This window comes from Ixodes scapularis, unplaced genomic scaffold (genome assembly GCF_016920785.2).
Source record: "Ixodes scapularis isolate PalLabHiFi unplaced genomic scaffold, ASM1692078v2 PGA_scaffold7__128_contigs__length_106722199, whole genome shotgun sequence".
Lineage (NCBI taxonomy): Eukaryota > Metazoa > Arthropoda > Arachnida > Ixodida > Ixodidae > Ixodes > Ixodes scapularis.
The window spans coordinates 730,536-743,748 of NW_024609882.1; the positions used below are offsets into that span (position 1 = coordinate 730,536).

The 13,213-nt window shown below is 50.7% G+C and overlaps 1 protein-coding gene across 2 annotated transcripts in view; it reads right to left on the reverse strand.

The window, feature by feature from the left end:
- Positions 1–514: 514 nt before the first annotated feature.
- Positions 515–13,213, reverse strand: part of LOC8027349 (mRNA-capping enzyme) — a 29,750-nt gene continuing 17,051 nt past the window's right edge. The window contains exons 13-19 of one of the 2 annotated variants that reach the window (XM_029969450.4): positions 12,873–12,944; positions 12,656–12,820; positions 7,278–7,349; positions 7,088–7,188; positions 2,888–2,954; positions 1,947–2,070; positions 515–1,330 (exon numbers count right to left, since the gene is read on the reverse strand). In XM_029969450.4, the coding sequence (XP_029825310.3) occupies positions 1,191–1,330; positions 1,947–2,070; positions 2,888–2,954; positions 7,088–7,188; positions 7,278–7,349; positions 12,656–12,820; positions 12,873–12,944 (741 nt within the window). In that variant the 3' untranslated portion in view covers positions 515–1,190. Of the gene's footprint in view, positions 1,331–1,946; positions 2,071–2,887; positions 2,955–7,087; positions 7,189–7,277; positions 7,350–12,655; positions 12,945–13,213 lie in introns of both variants that reach the window. The other variant, XM_040499710.2, reaches the window with a different exon arrangement.

Consider the following 13,213-nt stretch of genomic DNA (forward strand, 5'->3'; position numbering starts at 1 on the left):
CGCCGACTCTGAGCTACACGCTGGTTTTTGACGGTGCGAATACTCGGCTTTTCCAGCAATTCCCGCAAAAACAACGATCACGATAGTATGGTAAGGGATATCTGCAGCTCAGCCAGGTTGAAATGTGGCTCGCATGCGCAGCATCAAAAACGCCACCACTGACGAGGAATGTTGAAAGTGATACGACGGGTCTTTAGAATCTACACGACGCTCGTTCGGGGCGGCTCCGGGTTACACTCGAAACGGTGAAGCCGTCGATTTGGTCGAAATTATCGACGACCATGGAGGCGAAGGACCACCATTCCCACGATTCTTAGAGTGCGGGCGGGGGCGCTTGGGGGATCTAGCAAAAGGTATATTGGTGACACTCCACGAGGCGCAAAATATTTTTCTTAGGGTCGTCGAGATCAAAACGAGCATTTGTACTTAACAAGCGGCCCGAAGGAGATTTCTTTTTTCCTCCGGGAAGCGGTAAGGAATATTTTGCGCGAGTAATTAGTCCACACCAAGGCCATTCCTGCTGAGAGAGAAGGCTGTTTTACTAGGCAACTTTGTACACACGAAAAACCTCCGAGGTTTCGGCCACTGTCTGAAGCCGGTACACGGTTCACTCGTCAACTCTGTACACACTCCCAACGAGCTATTTACACCTTAATTAAAAAATGTACCTTTCACAAACGAAGAACAAGCGGAAGGGAGGTTCCACGGCAGTTCCCCAACTGCCCATAGAACCGGCGGCAAAGCCGGTTCGAGAAAAAATATCGTAGCGCCGACGGCCCAAATCTAGAGCCCGTGGGAACTAGCCGCCCGACGCGAGACGACACCACTTCAGAAAAAAGACGACCACTCCGACAAAAATAAAAAGAGGTGGAATCTCTGAGGCCGAACCAACTCGGATAAAACATAAATGTCGCCGAGCGTACGTTGCCGTCTGCGAGTTTCGTCCATCTGCAACCGGTCCGGTCATTTTGATAGGAACACGGAGGCAATCTTCCGAAAGCACATCGTGAAAACCATTCCACGAGCTGCAGATAAGAGATTTTACACTCTATGGTGAACATGGACGAGGCTCACTCGCCATCCAAACCGAGCTCAATTTGTACGGGCAGTTTTTGACGAGCAAAGGTCTGTCCCGATTCCGGCTCTCCGCAAACCGACTGAGGCGAAATAAATACGTCCCGAAAGAGCGTTCATCGAGCCATCTTGGGGGGTGGCATGAGCTGGCTGTCGACGGAGGGGGGCCCCCTGTGAGGGGGCTGCCACCGCTCCTTCTGGATGAACTCCAAGAGGATCTCCTTGGTCACCGGTTTGCTGATGCTCTGCAGGACACCTGCACAGACGGACAAACATCTCCTTCTTCCCCTGGGCTACAAAAGGGAGCTCCGGGCTTCCCTGCCCAGCACTGCTCGGGGCAACCGACTCGTAGCTTCGCTCACGCAGGGCGGCCAAACAAACTGCTTCTAGTATCCCGCAACAGCGGGATACTAGAAGCGGGATATTATTCTCGCTTCTAGTAGCCCGCAACAGCAAATTAAGTTTGGAAGAAACAAAAAGCTGCACATTAGGCTCTCCGTGCTTTCAGGCACCTTCAAATTGTAATGCTAATGGAAACGTTACGCTTCTCTTTTCCATGGCGCGGAGGGGGGACCGAGTCCAAAAGCGGTCCAAGCGACTGGACGACACGTCGAGCATCGCATCCACTCGGACAGACCCTTCGGTTTCATTTTGCTCGCCTTTGTTGGCGAGTGCTAGACTCCGTAGCGAAAAAATAACCGAGTGGTACGTCGACGCGATACTTCGACGTTTTACCTAATAATCTTTTTTTTCTTTTCTTTTTTCTGTTTGGCATTGGAGGCTTTTTGTGCGAACTGCTACGTCGATCTGAATGTTGTAGAGTAGCCGAATGGAAGGAGATTTAATCTTGCACGAGCAGCCACGGGACCCACCCATGGCCGTGCTGTAGCTGTTGGGGAAGGACTTGTCCGTCCGCTCCCGCAGCAACACCCACTGGTTCTTGTCCCACTTGCACTCCAGGATCTTGTTGTCCAGGGCCTTGATTGCCTTGGTTACCTGCCAGAAAAGTCTCCTCTTACGGACCTCCGACGGATCATTTTGCTTTCTGCAGCTTTTTGCTCGAGCTTTTTCTTGGAAAGGAGCCGTGGTAAACTCCTTTGTCTCGGTCTCTTTGCCACATTTGCCGGAAGACGGCACCGACTGGGATTGGGTCGTCTCGATTCTACCTACGGCTACGGCACACCGACTACCGGCGACGCACCTCCCATCGGAACGAGCCGGTTAAGGCAACCGGAGGTAATGAGTTAGGCGCGAACCACGTGGTCAACAACAGTGACCCCGAGGAATCCTTTCTTTACTTCGACTGCCCTTTTTTTTAACAACTATGGTAAAACACGCGGTGAAAAGTGACCAAATTTCTTACCTTTCCTAGACTTCCGTAGGAAAATGAGGTTATACGAAAGACTAATAAGAAGGACAATAAAACCTCTGTCGTCTTATTGAAAAGTTGATGAAAGTAACTATGGTAAATACTGACACTTTGGGGGTCAAAATTCCTAAAAGGAAATGGACACAAAAGAAGACCTACACAAAGCACTTCCTGTTGAGTCCTCGTCTTAAGGCACGCATTGTTTCCAGAATCGCGCACCAAGTCACCCATCTCTCCATTTTAATGCTAGCAAAAGGCAGGCAGGGAAAAAAACAGGACCAACTTCTTCCAGAAGCGCCACATAACTACGTATCTCTGGCAGTGTATACTCTGCGTGCAAAAGAACCCACAGGTGCCATTAGTGTCCCGCACGGTGGTGTGCCATTCAAAATTTGAGAAACCCTTTTGGAAACGGCTGGCACAGTAGAGCGTAAAGGGACGTACCTTGATACTTCCCAAAGGCTGGTCGAATCCGCCGACAAACAGTTGACCAACCTGTTTGGGCACCAGGCTTGGCACCGGAGAAAAAAAAAGAGGAATCGGTCACAAAGTCCCTCGAAAGAAAATTTGTGCAGGCTCACTGACAAAGGAAGCGCGGAAGGCGGCCTTTGCGCTAAGTTTTCTCATTTTTTTTATCATCTATTTTTAGAGCGCATCTCTCAGGCGCTCGTTTCCGGCTTGAATGGCGTCGGCGTCAGCGTAACCGCGGTGCCGTTTTGGCACTGTGCCGAAACGTTGCCCTGGTGACGTCACCGGCGACCCTGGTGACACGAGGAGCGACGTCACGTGACCCCCGTGAGGTCACGAGGGTCGCGTGACCTCACGGTTATGCCGACGCCACTTGGAGGGAGGAGTAGCAGGCAGGAGGAGTATACCCTCCCTTCCTTCCCTCCTCCTCCTCAAGAGCTGCGCTCCAATTCGACGTTACAGGGAGCTGTAAACAGCTTTCATTTTTTCGCTTATTTTTTTTTTATTCTCCTTTTTCTTATTTATTTATACATTTTTTCATTCTTATTTTTAATTATTTATTCATTATTTTTTTTATCCAAAACAAGTGCCCGCCACTTTTGATTTCGCTTGAAACCGATCCGTAGCAGCTGCACTGCTCAGTGACACCCGACCGCCACTGCACCAACCCAGTTGGAGCTTTATATGTAATCTTAAAGGGCCAGTCTGCTTCAATTTTGCCTCTGAGAAAACAATGCAGTCCTCTTTACTATCACCTCGGAAGACCACGCGTCAAATATTACGACCTAGTTCCGCATTAATGTTTCTTAAACGGTCCGGCAAACTTTGCAGTGCACCAGGTTGACGAAATCGGCTCACTTTAGCGGGCGAAATACGGCGCAATCAATGGCGCAGTCGAGGCTATGGCATAGCCAACGTTGAGCTAAACGTCATCACCATTGCCCCTTTGTTTTTACTTCTCCGGGCAAGCCGGGGCAGGCGTAAAAAGGCGACGTCCGCAACGTTTCCTCTCGGTGCTCGACAGCGTCCAGGCGATTGGCGGAACGCGGCTGTGCAGTGCGCTTCTTGGGAGCCGTCCGGTCGTCCCCACCGTCTCCCGCACCCTGGTCTGCCACGTCACAACCGCCGTCGACGTCTCACCGTCCGCGATCATTGCCTCTCGGAGTTTCGCTCCCACTACGTGCGCAGACTCGTGCCGCAATTGCGCAGACGTCGTCCAACATAGGAGACACCTAAACGTGGCGATCAATGCGGTGCAGACGACACTTGCACCTGGCACGCTTGCACCCGGTAGAGGATCACGCGAGATCTCGCACCACGCGATAGTTACGTTTTTGGCGGCCCTCGGCCAATGCTGCCAGACGGATCTGAAGTTTTGGTTTTGACTTCTGCTCACGATTGATACGAGATTTAACAATATCTAACCCATTTTTCACGTGGCAAATGATGTAGCGCCTTTTAGTAGCGCTTTTAAATGTGAAGTCGCTCAATATCCCTAAATTTACGGAATTGAGCGGCGTTGCCTTTCAAGTTTAATGACGACTTCCTGGTAGAAAATGCCGCATTAAACGCCTTCTGCGTTCCAAGGGCAGCCACCCCCAAGTGCTTAGCCTCAAGCGGGGGACGCACGAGCGGCGAAAATGGACGCCGTGCGGCTCCATCCAGAGCAGCCGGTGCTCCCTTCCTCCCTTGGATCGGGTTCAGACAAGTAACGGAGTTGGCCCCCTCCTGTGTGCTCGGAAAGGGGCCCTCTCTCCCCCATTGTCCGCAATCGTCCCGTCGCGAGACAGTCGGCAATGGCGACCTTTCTTCACGGACGAGCGGATTGCTTTTGCACGGGGCAGAAAAAGCACCTGCAGTGACAATCGTTCACTACTTGTCTTCTACGGCGAGGGCCGGACGATTCTAACCCGCGTCAAACAAATCTCAAAGTTAGGGTAAATCAGTTACAACTAAAAACCATAATTTTTCTGCGGGCCAAAGGGGCAGTCGAGTGGATTTTGAGATACTGTAAACGACTTAATTTTCGCGGGCTCAAATTTTTGCGAATCGGGCAAACGCTGAAAATTTGAAATTATTCGCGGGTTCTAATTTACGCGAATCGAGTGTAGCTTCCATAGCGTTCGCATATTGTCCGAATTGTTCGTGGGACGTATTTTTTGCGAATTGTAGGCCATTCGCGAAATTCGCAAAAATTAAGTCCTTGCGAAAATTTAGTCGTTTATGGTAGTCTATTAATAGTGATAACTCAACCTACGTGCTCTCAACATCCTAAACGTCCGGCGTTTCCACGGCGCATGCGCTGCAGGAGCAGACGGGAGTCCACCATTTTTGGTGGCGCGCTGCGTCCGGCTCGGGGTTGCGGGAGGCAGCGGTGGTCGCACGTTTCCAAGTCCTCCGACAGGCCCCAACGCTGTTCCCTCGTCAGCAACGAGGACACGCATTGTCGCGGTTCATGTTTCTTTAGGTTTCCTTCTACCACAGCCGGCAGCCGACGAAGCGGCTGCTGTGGATTTGGGCGATCCGGCCAAACAATGTGGACGGCTCCCAAAGGCCGCCTTTAAAGCACTCCCGCGTTTGCGGTTGCCACTTCGAGGAAGGTTCCTGTTTTTGTTCCTCGATTTGTTACTGGTGTGGAAATACGAGTCGGCAGACGGATTAGCTGTGCCGTCGTGTCGTCTACGTGCCAGGCAGAGCGAGCGCCGCAGTGTTTGCGTCTCTGCGATGGGTGCGCTGGACTGGTGCACAATTTTGCTCGCTAAAGTGACGGTCTCGCGTTGCTACGCAAACTGCCCGTCTGCTTTTTGGTCGCTCTGAACATTAGAATTGCCCAGTTTCCAAATATTTATAAAGCATCGAGGTAAAGTGGCTACGCTGAACAGTTTGTTGCTATGCGCACAACCGGAAAGAGAAATGCGATCATGACTGCATCTGCTGGTCTTCCGGTTCAATAAGAAAGAGGACACCACCGACTCGACGAGTCCTCTTCGTGTGCATATTGAGTAATGAGTCCGCAACATTGTCTACAGGCTCGACACTCGAAACAGACAGGCGTGGCCGATATCGTGTTTTTTCTTCGGGACTTACAGTGACACGCAGATGTAGCCCGAAGGGGGGCGACATCAATGCGAGGCTCGCTCAGAGATTGGCGACTGCGTGCGTAAATATTTATTAAAGATGTATTTTAGCGGCGAATTTGACCTTCTGAAATATCAAAGTGCTACCCCCTTCCAGTAAAAAAACGAGACCAGCAAATTGCCAGGGTCAGCGGTGCACATGAACGACGTAATTGTCCCAAACACGTCCACCGTTCAAATTTGTTTGTCTCATTTTCCGCGGGAATAGAGCTAGCTACGCTTTGCAATATCACGAGGCGCAATCCACCGCTGAAATGCACCTTCGATGAAAATGAGACATTAATAGGTGGAGGCGCCGACTTTTTCGGAAGATTTTAGAGCGAGCCTTTTGCGAGCAGTTTATAGCTCGCAATTGAAGAAAAAAGCTCACCGTAACTGGAACTTGGCCTGGATTATTTTCCGAATTTACCGCCAGCGCCGCATATATTGTAAATCCTAGCTTAATGCAACCATTTGTACTTTCTCACAGATCAAAAGAGAGCTTCAACTGCGCCATCAGTCACAACCGGTGCCACGACAAAGTCCGTCGTCCATTCCTTCGGAAAAATGTAGAAACGGACGTCCGTAGTCGGCCCGTCCACCGAAAACGAATGTACTCGTCCGTCCCGTTGGATAGAGGAGAGACCAATGCCGAGCGCATTTACCGACCGCGTTCGGACGGCCAACGTAGCTTGGAGCGGGCAGAGGCGAGGCAGGCCATCGAAAACGTTTCTCCCGCTCGCCGATAGATGGCACCCAACATTTGGGGAAAAGGCCCATTCCACTGCTGGGCTGCCGATCTCCCCATTAAAATCTAATCAAAGATCGTGCCCCTCTCTCTGTGCCTCGGAGCAGAGGCGGGGGCGTCGCTGGAAGGCCTTTTCAAACAGTAATTGGAGTCTCCTACACCCAACGATTCAAAGTTTTTGTCAAGATGTAACGTGCCCAAAAAGAGAAAGGTTCGGAATGCGACCGCAATGAACTCCGTTCATTGGTCCCATTCTATGGAGGTGGTGGGGACCCCCTTGGCCCGGTCCCTCGTGTACAAAGTGCAACCCACCCTTGACCGCTCTCCTTGAAGATCTTGAGCCGGAAATCCACGGAGTTGAGGTGCGGCGGTTTCCACTTGAGCACGTTGAGGCTTTGCCCGCAGATGTACGGCTGTTGGGGCAGAGGGGACGAGTCAACCTCCAGACCCCAAAGTTTGGACGGCACTCAAAGGGCCCGTCTCGAGCAGAAGGGAAACTCACGTCGGGTATGGGTTGAAAGATGAGGCCGTCTACTTCGTGAGACATCTTCTGGGAGAACTTCTCGCTCAGAAGCTGAAAGAGCCACAAAGAATAAGAATTCCTTCCTACAGAAGTATGCAAAAAAAACAAGCCGCCAAATGTACATTCGTGCCGTCTGTGCGGGTGAGCGTTACAGCCGGGGGACGTAGCACGAGGGCTAATTGTTACGACAAGTCCAATAATTAACGAAAGTTTGTCCATTCACTTCCGAATGAGCAAAAATAAATGTACGATTCTAGCTAGAAACCTGGCGAGTGTCATTGAAAACCACTTAGTAGATTGTAGACACGTAAGGCGCGGATTTGCACTAAAGTTACCAGACGTGCAACGGGCACGAAACTAGCTGCGCAAAAATGCGACGATAAGATTACCATCCGTGTTTTTGACGACACTCGCAAAGTAGTAGCTAAATCAAACCCCCCGTTTATTTCATTAAAAAGCTAATTAACAAATTTTAGTTAATTACCCGCATAGATTAGCCTCTCCTAAATTACCTACGTCCTCCTGGCGGTATAACTCACCTCCGCAGACTGCGTAGTGTACAGCTGCAACGGAAAAAGATTGGCGCGAGTGATCGATGACCGGAGTGCCAAAATTGTGACACGCGGCGCTATTCTCCCCGAGCACGCCGATGGCGAGAGTCGTGGCACTCTCGCCATCGGCGACGTAGCCATGTCGCAACGTAGGGGTGGCCGGCAGGAAATCGAGGGACGGGATGGCTTTCAAAATGCGGGCTTTAGGCTGGGCCTCTTTCTGCCGACCACCCTAAGACGTGGAACGTGACTCTCACTCTCCCCATCGGAGCATCCGGCAACAATGGCGCGGCGGGTGGCGATTTTGTCGCTCTGGTCGTCGGTCACTCGTGCTGATCTTTTTCCATTGCAGCTGTACCTCTCTTTACTAGATCAAATTAAAATCCCACACACATCTACTGGGATCTACGAGAGCAGCCAAATGGTTCGAACCGTTCGGCACCTTACGGTGGAGCAGACAGTCCCAGTTTTTTCACACGACACAAAACAGCATTGAGAGGTGCTTTTTCTTTCGCAAACGCCAAACCCACGCGAGCTTTTGCTCCACATTATCTGAGCTGGTGCGCGCTAGTCAACATTACTAGATTCAGTCAGTTGGGAAACTGCCGTAGAGTCTGCTTCAAAAAAGTGGCTCCGATCCGTACTCGAGAACCGAGCTAATGGCGACTGCAGCGCCGCCATTTCTCCCGCGGCGTCCCCTCCGGGAACTCTACGGCCGCGAGTCAAGTCGGGCCAGGGCCGGCGGCGCCACCTCGCGGGGCCATCTCGCAGTATCCATGTAAAGCAACTTTCACGTTCCAACTCGTTGCTAAAGGGTGGCGCTGTTATTGTAATCGGCTCGCTCTCGGTGGACGCCAGCGACCCGGGTTTCAAGGGCGAGTTTCCCAACCGAGGGTTTCAGTAGAGTTGACGCCAACCCAATCGGCCAGCGACTCCAGCCTCACTTGTCACTTGCGTAGTGGACTGCCTCCATTCCTGGTTCATCTTCCACTCTTGAGGCAGAAAATATGGAAGAGAACCAGACTCACAAAGGCTGACGAACACGCAGATACCACGACGCCTACTCCCCACCTCGCCGCAACTGCCGCTAGTACTACGCTGTACATGGGAATCTCACAACTGCACGGCGTCCATTTGCAATCCATGACCCGTCCCACTCTCGCGCGTGCGCGACAGTTTGCCGAATTTTCGCCGAATGTTTGCCAAACGTTTCTTCGAAAGAAGTTCGGCAGATTCCGTCCATCGCTAATTTAGAGTCAGTCTGGTCAAAAATAAATACTAATAGCCAACAATAGCCACTCGAAGCCATTCCATTTGGTGCGTATAAATGCGGTTCAATCATAATTATCGATAGTTCGCTTACAGCTTATAACAGCCACTGGAGGCCATTCTCATTTATAAACACTCAAATAGCGGATAACTGCTATTGTAGTAATAGCCATTAGTAGCCATTAGAAGCCAAATAGCCAACGATAGCCACCTGAACCCATTCTAGTTCAGAAACCAAAATAGCTCAGTTTTCAACGCAAGTTATTAATAGCCATTTGTAGCCACATCGAGCAAAGATACATAAAACTGGAGGCTGAGAGCGAATAACAGCCAGTTGAAGCGATACTCCTTCACCCACACCAAAAAAAAGAACTGTCAATTGTCGCTGCAAGGTAAAAGAATGTGGTAATGGCCAACAACAGCTACTTGAAGGTGATCATATGTGTCAACCAACAAAAAAAGAAATCACATAATTATCGATAATAATCATATTCAGTCAGTTAGAGCCGAGTCAATCTCATCGAAAATTTACACTTATTGCCAATTATGGTCACTTTGAGTCAATATGGAGTTTTCAAATAGCGCATGTATAAGCTTTACGTACGCAAAGAATAGCGTTGCCGCCGTCACGCATGCGCCGAATGCTAACCACGTTTTGTGCTTTGGGTGCGCTTATTTTAGTGTACGCTATTTCTCAGAAATAGTGCGCATAAGCAAAGAGTCTTTGCGCTGCTCCAAGGAGGATTCGTGATGAGAAGTTGGCTAAAGCCAAGACGAGCAGAGTTAAAAAATGGCGGCCCCCAGGAACATGGCTGCGGCCGCTTGGGCGTCGTCGTGAGTGCGACGTAGGCAACTTCATCGCGACTGCGATTTTCAGTACGGGACGACATTGCACTCGGTTCGGAGAGCCCAGGAAGGTGGGCAACCACCACCGGCAATTTGATGCTTGCGGTGCGCCAACATTTCTCGGCAAAAGTCAGTACACGAGACCGCTCTTGCCAAGGCGACGCATGCAGACACGAACGGTCAACTGCTAGAGCCGCATTCTCCCGTTTAGACAAAGGTAAAATGTTACTCTGGACCAAAAAACTTGTTTTTTCTCAAGTTACAGCATGTCGCGCGTAGAATAAAAATTGTGATTTTATATCGGTGGCGTTGCGAGTGCGAAATGCTCGGACTTTTGCAAGAAACGCTATTCTAAAACTCTCTCGTGTAGCGTGCGCTAACTCGAGCGCTAAAATTTCATACGTTATCCTAAAACTCCCTAATGACATCTAACGAGACGTGTCTGGGTATAAATAAAAAAAATGAGCGAACAAGCTCGGAAAAGGTAATTATTTGGATCGTACAAAATCGCTATGCAAATGCTGCCGGGTCTGTACAGCACACACTGCTTTTTGACATTAAAGGGGCGATGCAACGATTTTTGTATTTTGCGCAAACAACACTTAGAACGGATCCCTGACGTTAATGACCTGTAATATACCCGTTCGTTTTTCCCCACACGCAATCGAAGTCGCAGAAAAAAATAAAGAAAAAAGAGCAAAGTTCAATCCCTCAACTCGCAGCCAGAAAAAGCGGCCACGTGATCTGGAGCCGATTATATGCCGCCAATGTTGGTCATAGCCACGCGCTGGGGTTGGCAAGGCCAGGACACGCACTGCGTTCGAGACATTGTTATGGTTCGGCTGTTTTCGTCATTGCAGCGATTTGACACAGGACACTACCCGAATGCTTCTCGAGCTATAGATTATCACGAGCCCGAATCGAGTGCCCACGTAATGCTCGGGTCCAATCTATGAGCCGCATTCAAATATCGTCACTGGGCGGTACTGCTACCGCCCAGCTACGTCATCAGGTTTTGCGAAGGAGAGATTGAATGAAAACGCTCAGTTTTGTCCTCGAAATTACAGCGGAACCAAGGAGTTTCTTGGCCATTGGCATTGCGTGCGAGTATCCTTGAGTCCCACTAGTGCCAGTAAGCTCGTGTAAAGTGAAAAACATTTCAATTGAATATCGTTGCATCGCCCCTTTAAAGGACCAAGACATCCGATAGAGTCCCTAAAACAAGAAGAGATATATCGTAGATTGTCAATTTCTGTAGCGAGTCAGGTCCACTCGCGGCATTTCCGGGGAAAATAGTCACTTGTGCAGTCCCTGACTCCGGGATCGCCTTCTGCTTCAGTCTCCTATTTCCCTCCGGAGCCTCCTGCATCAGCCTCCGAGGTACGGCCATCGTCGGGCGAGAGAAGGGGCCCGTAAACTGTGCGGTCATCCGCAAACGATCGAACCGACGACGAGATGCGCTCGCGAATGTCGCGACAGTAGATTCAGAAGAGGGTTCGAGGGACACCCGAGGTTACCGCGCACGAGGGGAATTTAGAATTAGTAATGGCGGCGTACCGGTCAAAAATACAAATATATCTATAGGGTGGTCCGAGTCACCTGGCTCGATCTAAAATGGACCGTAAAAATCTACGCCTGCACGTAACCATCTAAACTTTTCGTCAAAGGTGTATTTCACGGGTCGGTTTTTTTCTCGTAAAACTACAAAGCGTAGATCTCTTTTAGTAAAAAGATAGGGCCAAGAAACTTGCCAGGGTCTACGACGGGCAGCGACGCAGACGACAGGGTCCAGTAGCAGGGTGTGTTTGGCGTTTGTATTGATAGATGATGTCGGAAGCAGCGTCTGAAGGTGCAGCCGACCAGCGAAAGAAAGCAGACGACACGCAGACGAAATCCGTTGGCAGCAAAAGCACCGCCTTTATGCAGACGCATTTTTTTACTTTAAGTTTTGTTTTTATTGTCTGCGTTTATTTTTTAACCGAAGGTGCATTTCAAGAAAATTATATTCATTTTTATAAACCACGGTGGTCGCGAGCCGTCGCCATAAGGAGGTAGTGCCATCTATCAATAACGAACGCCAAACACACCCCGCTACTGGACCCCTGTCGTCCGCGTTGCTGCCTATTGGAAACCCTGGCAAGTTTCTTGGCCTTATTTTTTACAGAAAGAGAGCTACGCTTTGTAATTTTACGAGAAAAAACTGACCTGTGACTTCCACCTTTGGCGAAAAGTTTAGATGGTTACGTGCAGGAGTCGACTTTTACGGTCCATTTTAGATCGAGCCTGGTGACTGGAACCACCCCACATTTTACGACGCTCGACTTTGCATTCATTGTTTTATTATACGGATAAGTAGAGCGCCGCCTGCTTCCTCGGTCATGAACCGAGCTACCGAAGCGCAAGGTTCGCTCCTAAATACCGTCGCATTTCAGAAAAAAGAGCCTCCGGGTAGGTGCCGCAGCGTCGACCGCACGTCGCTCGCCGCATGTTTCGGGCCAGTTGGAAGAACAGGTAGACGAAATAATTGCCCCGTGGCTACCGTAAAATATGGAGCGAAGCAAACTCTATCAACGGGCACCCGTCGAGTCCGAGACGGGAAAAGCGGCAAGGTGGGCTCTCGTTTGGCAAAGCCAGAGAAGTGCGGGTGGATCCCCGGGTGCCCGCGGAGAGGCTGGGCGAGCGGGTCCCTACCGACTCGGTGCAGGTGAGGTCCCAGAAGTCCTTCTGTCGCACCCCAAAGGGCTCCTTGCTGCGGTCGATGCGGCCCTCCTTCATGGCCCGCTTGCGGGGCTCGCAGATCTCCTTCGAGATGCAGATGAGGCGTACGTTGAAGTCCGTCTTGCCCACCTCCTGCCCCTGCAACGTCCCAGTCCGTCAGACCCCTCCCCAACCCCCCAGGGAGCCTCACCTCGATCCGGACAATGTCGTAGATGAGGTAGCGCGGCACGTCCTTGCCTTCCGCCTTGTCGATGATCATCTCCTGCCGAGAGAGATCCGCTCTGTCACGGGCCTCCGTCCCGACTCCCACTCGCGACGGTACCCACAACATCGACGACCTCGCTCGTCTCTATCGGCCGGACGATGGATCACTGAGCCGCACCACTGGCAGCCATTGCTCGACACCGGATAATGCCTGGGGTCCGTGGGAGACTTCCTTAGTTTAGGAGGCTGTTCTCGACGATGAAACCTTTATCCCGTTTCCTGGGAATGACAGCTAATATTCTGGTTGCAAATATCAAAAGCATCAAT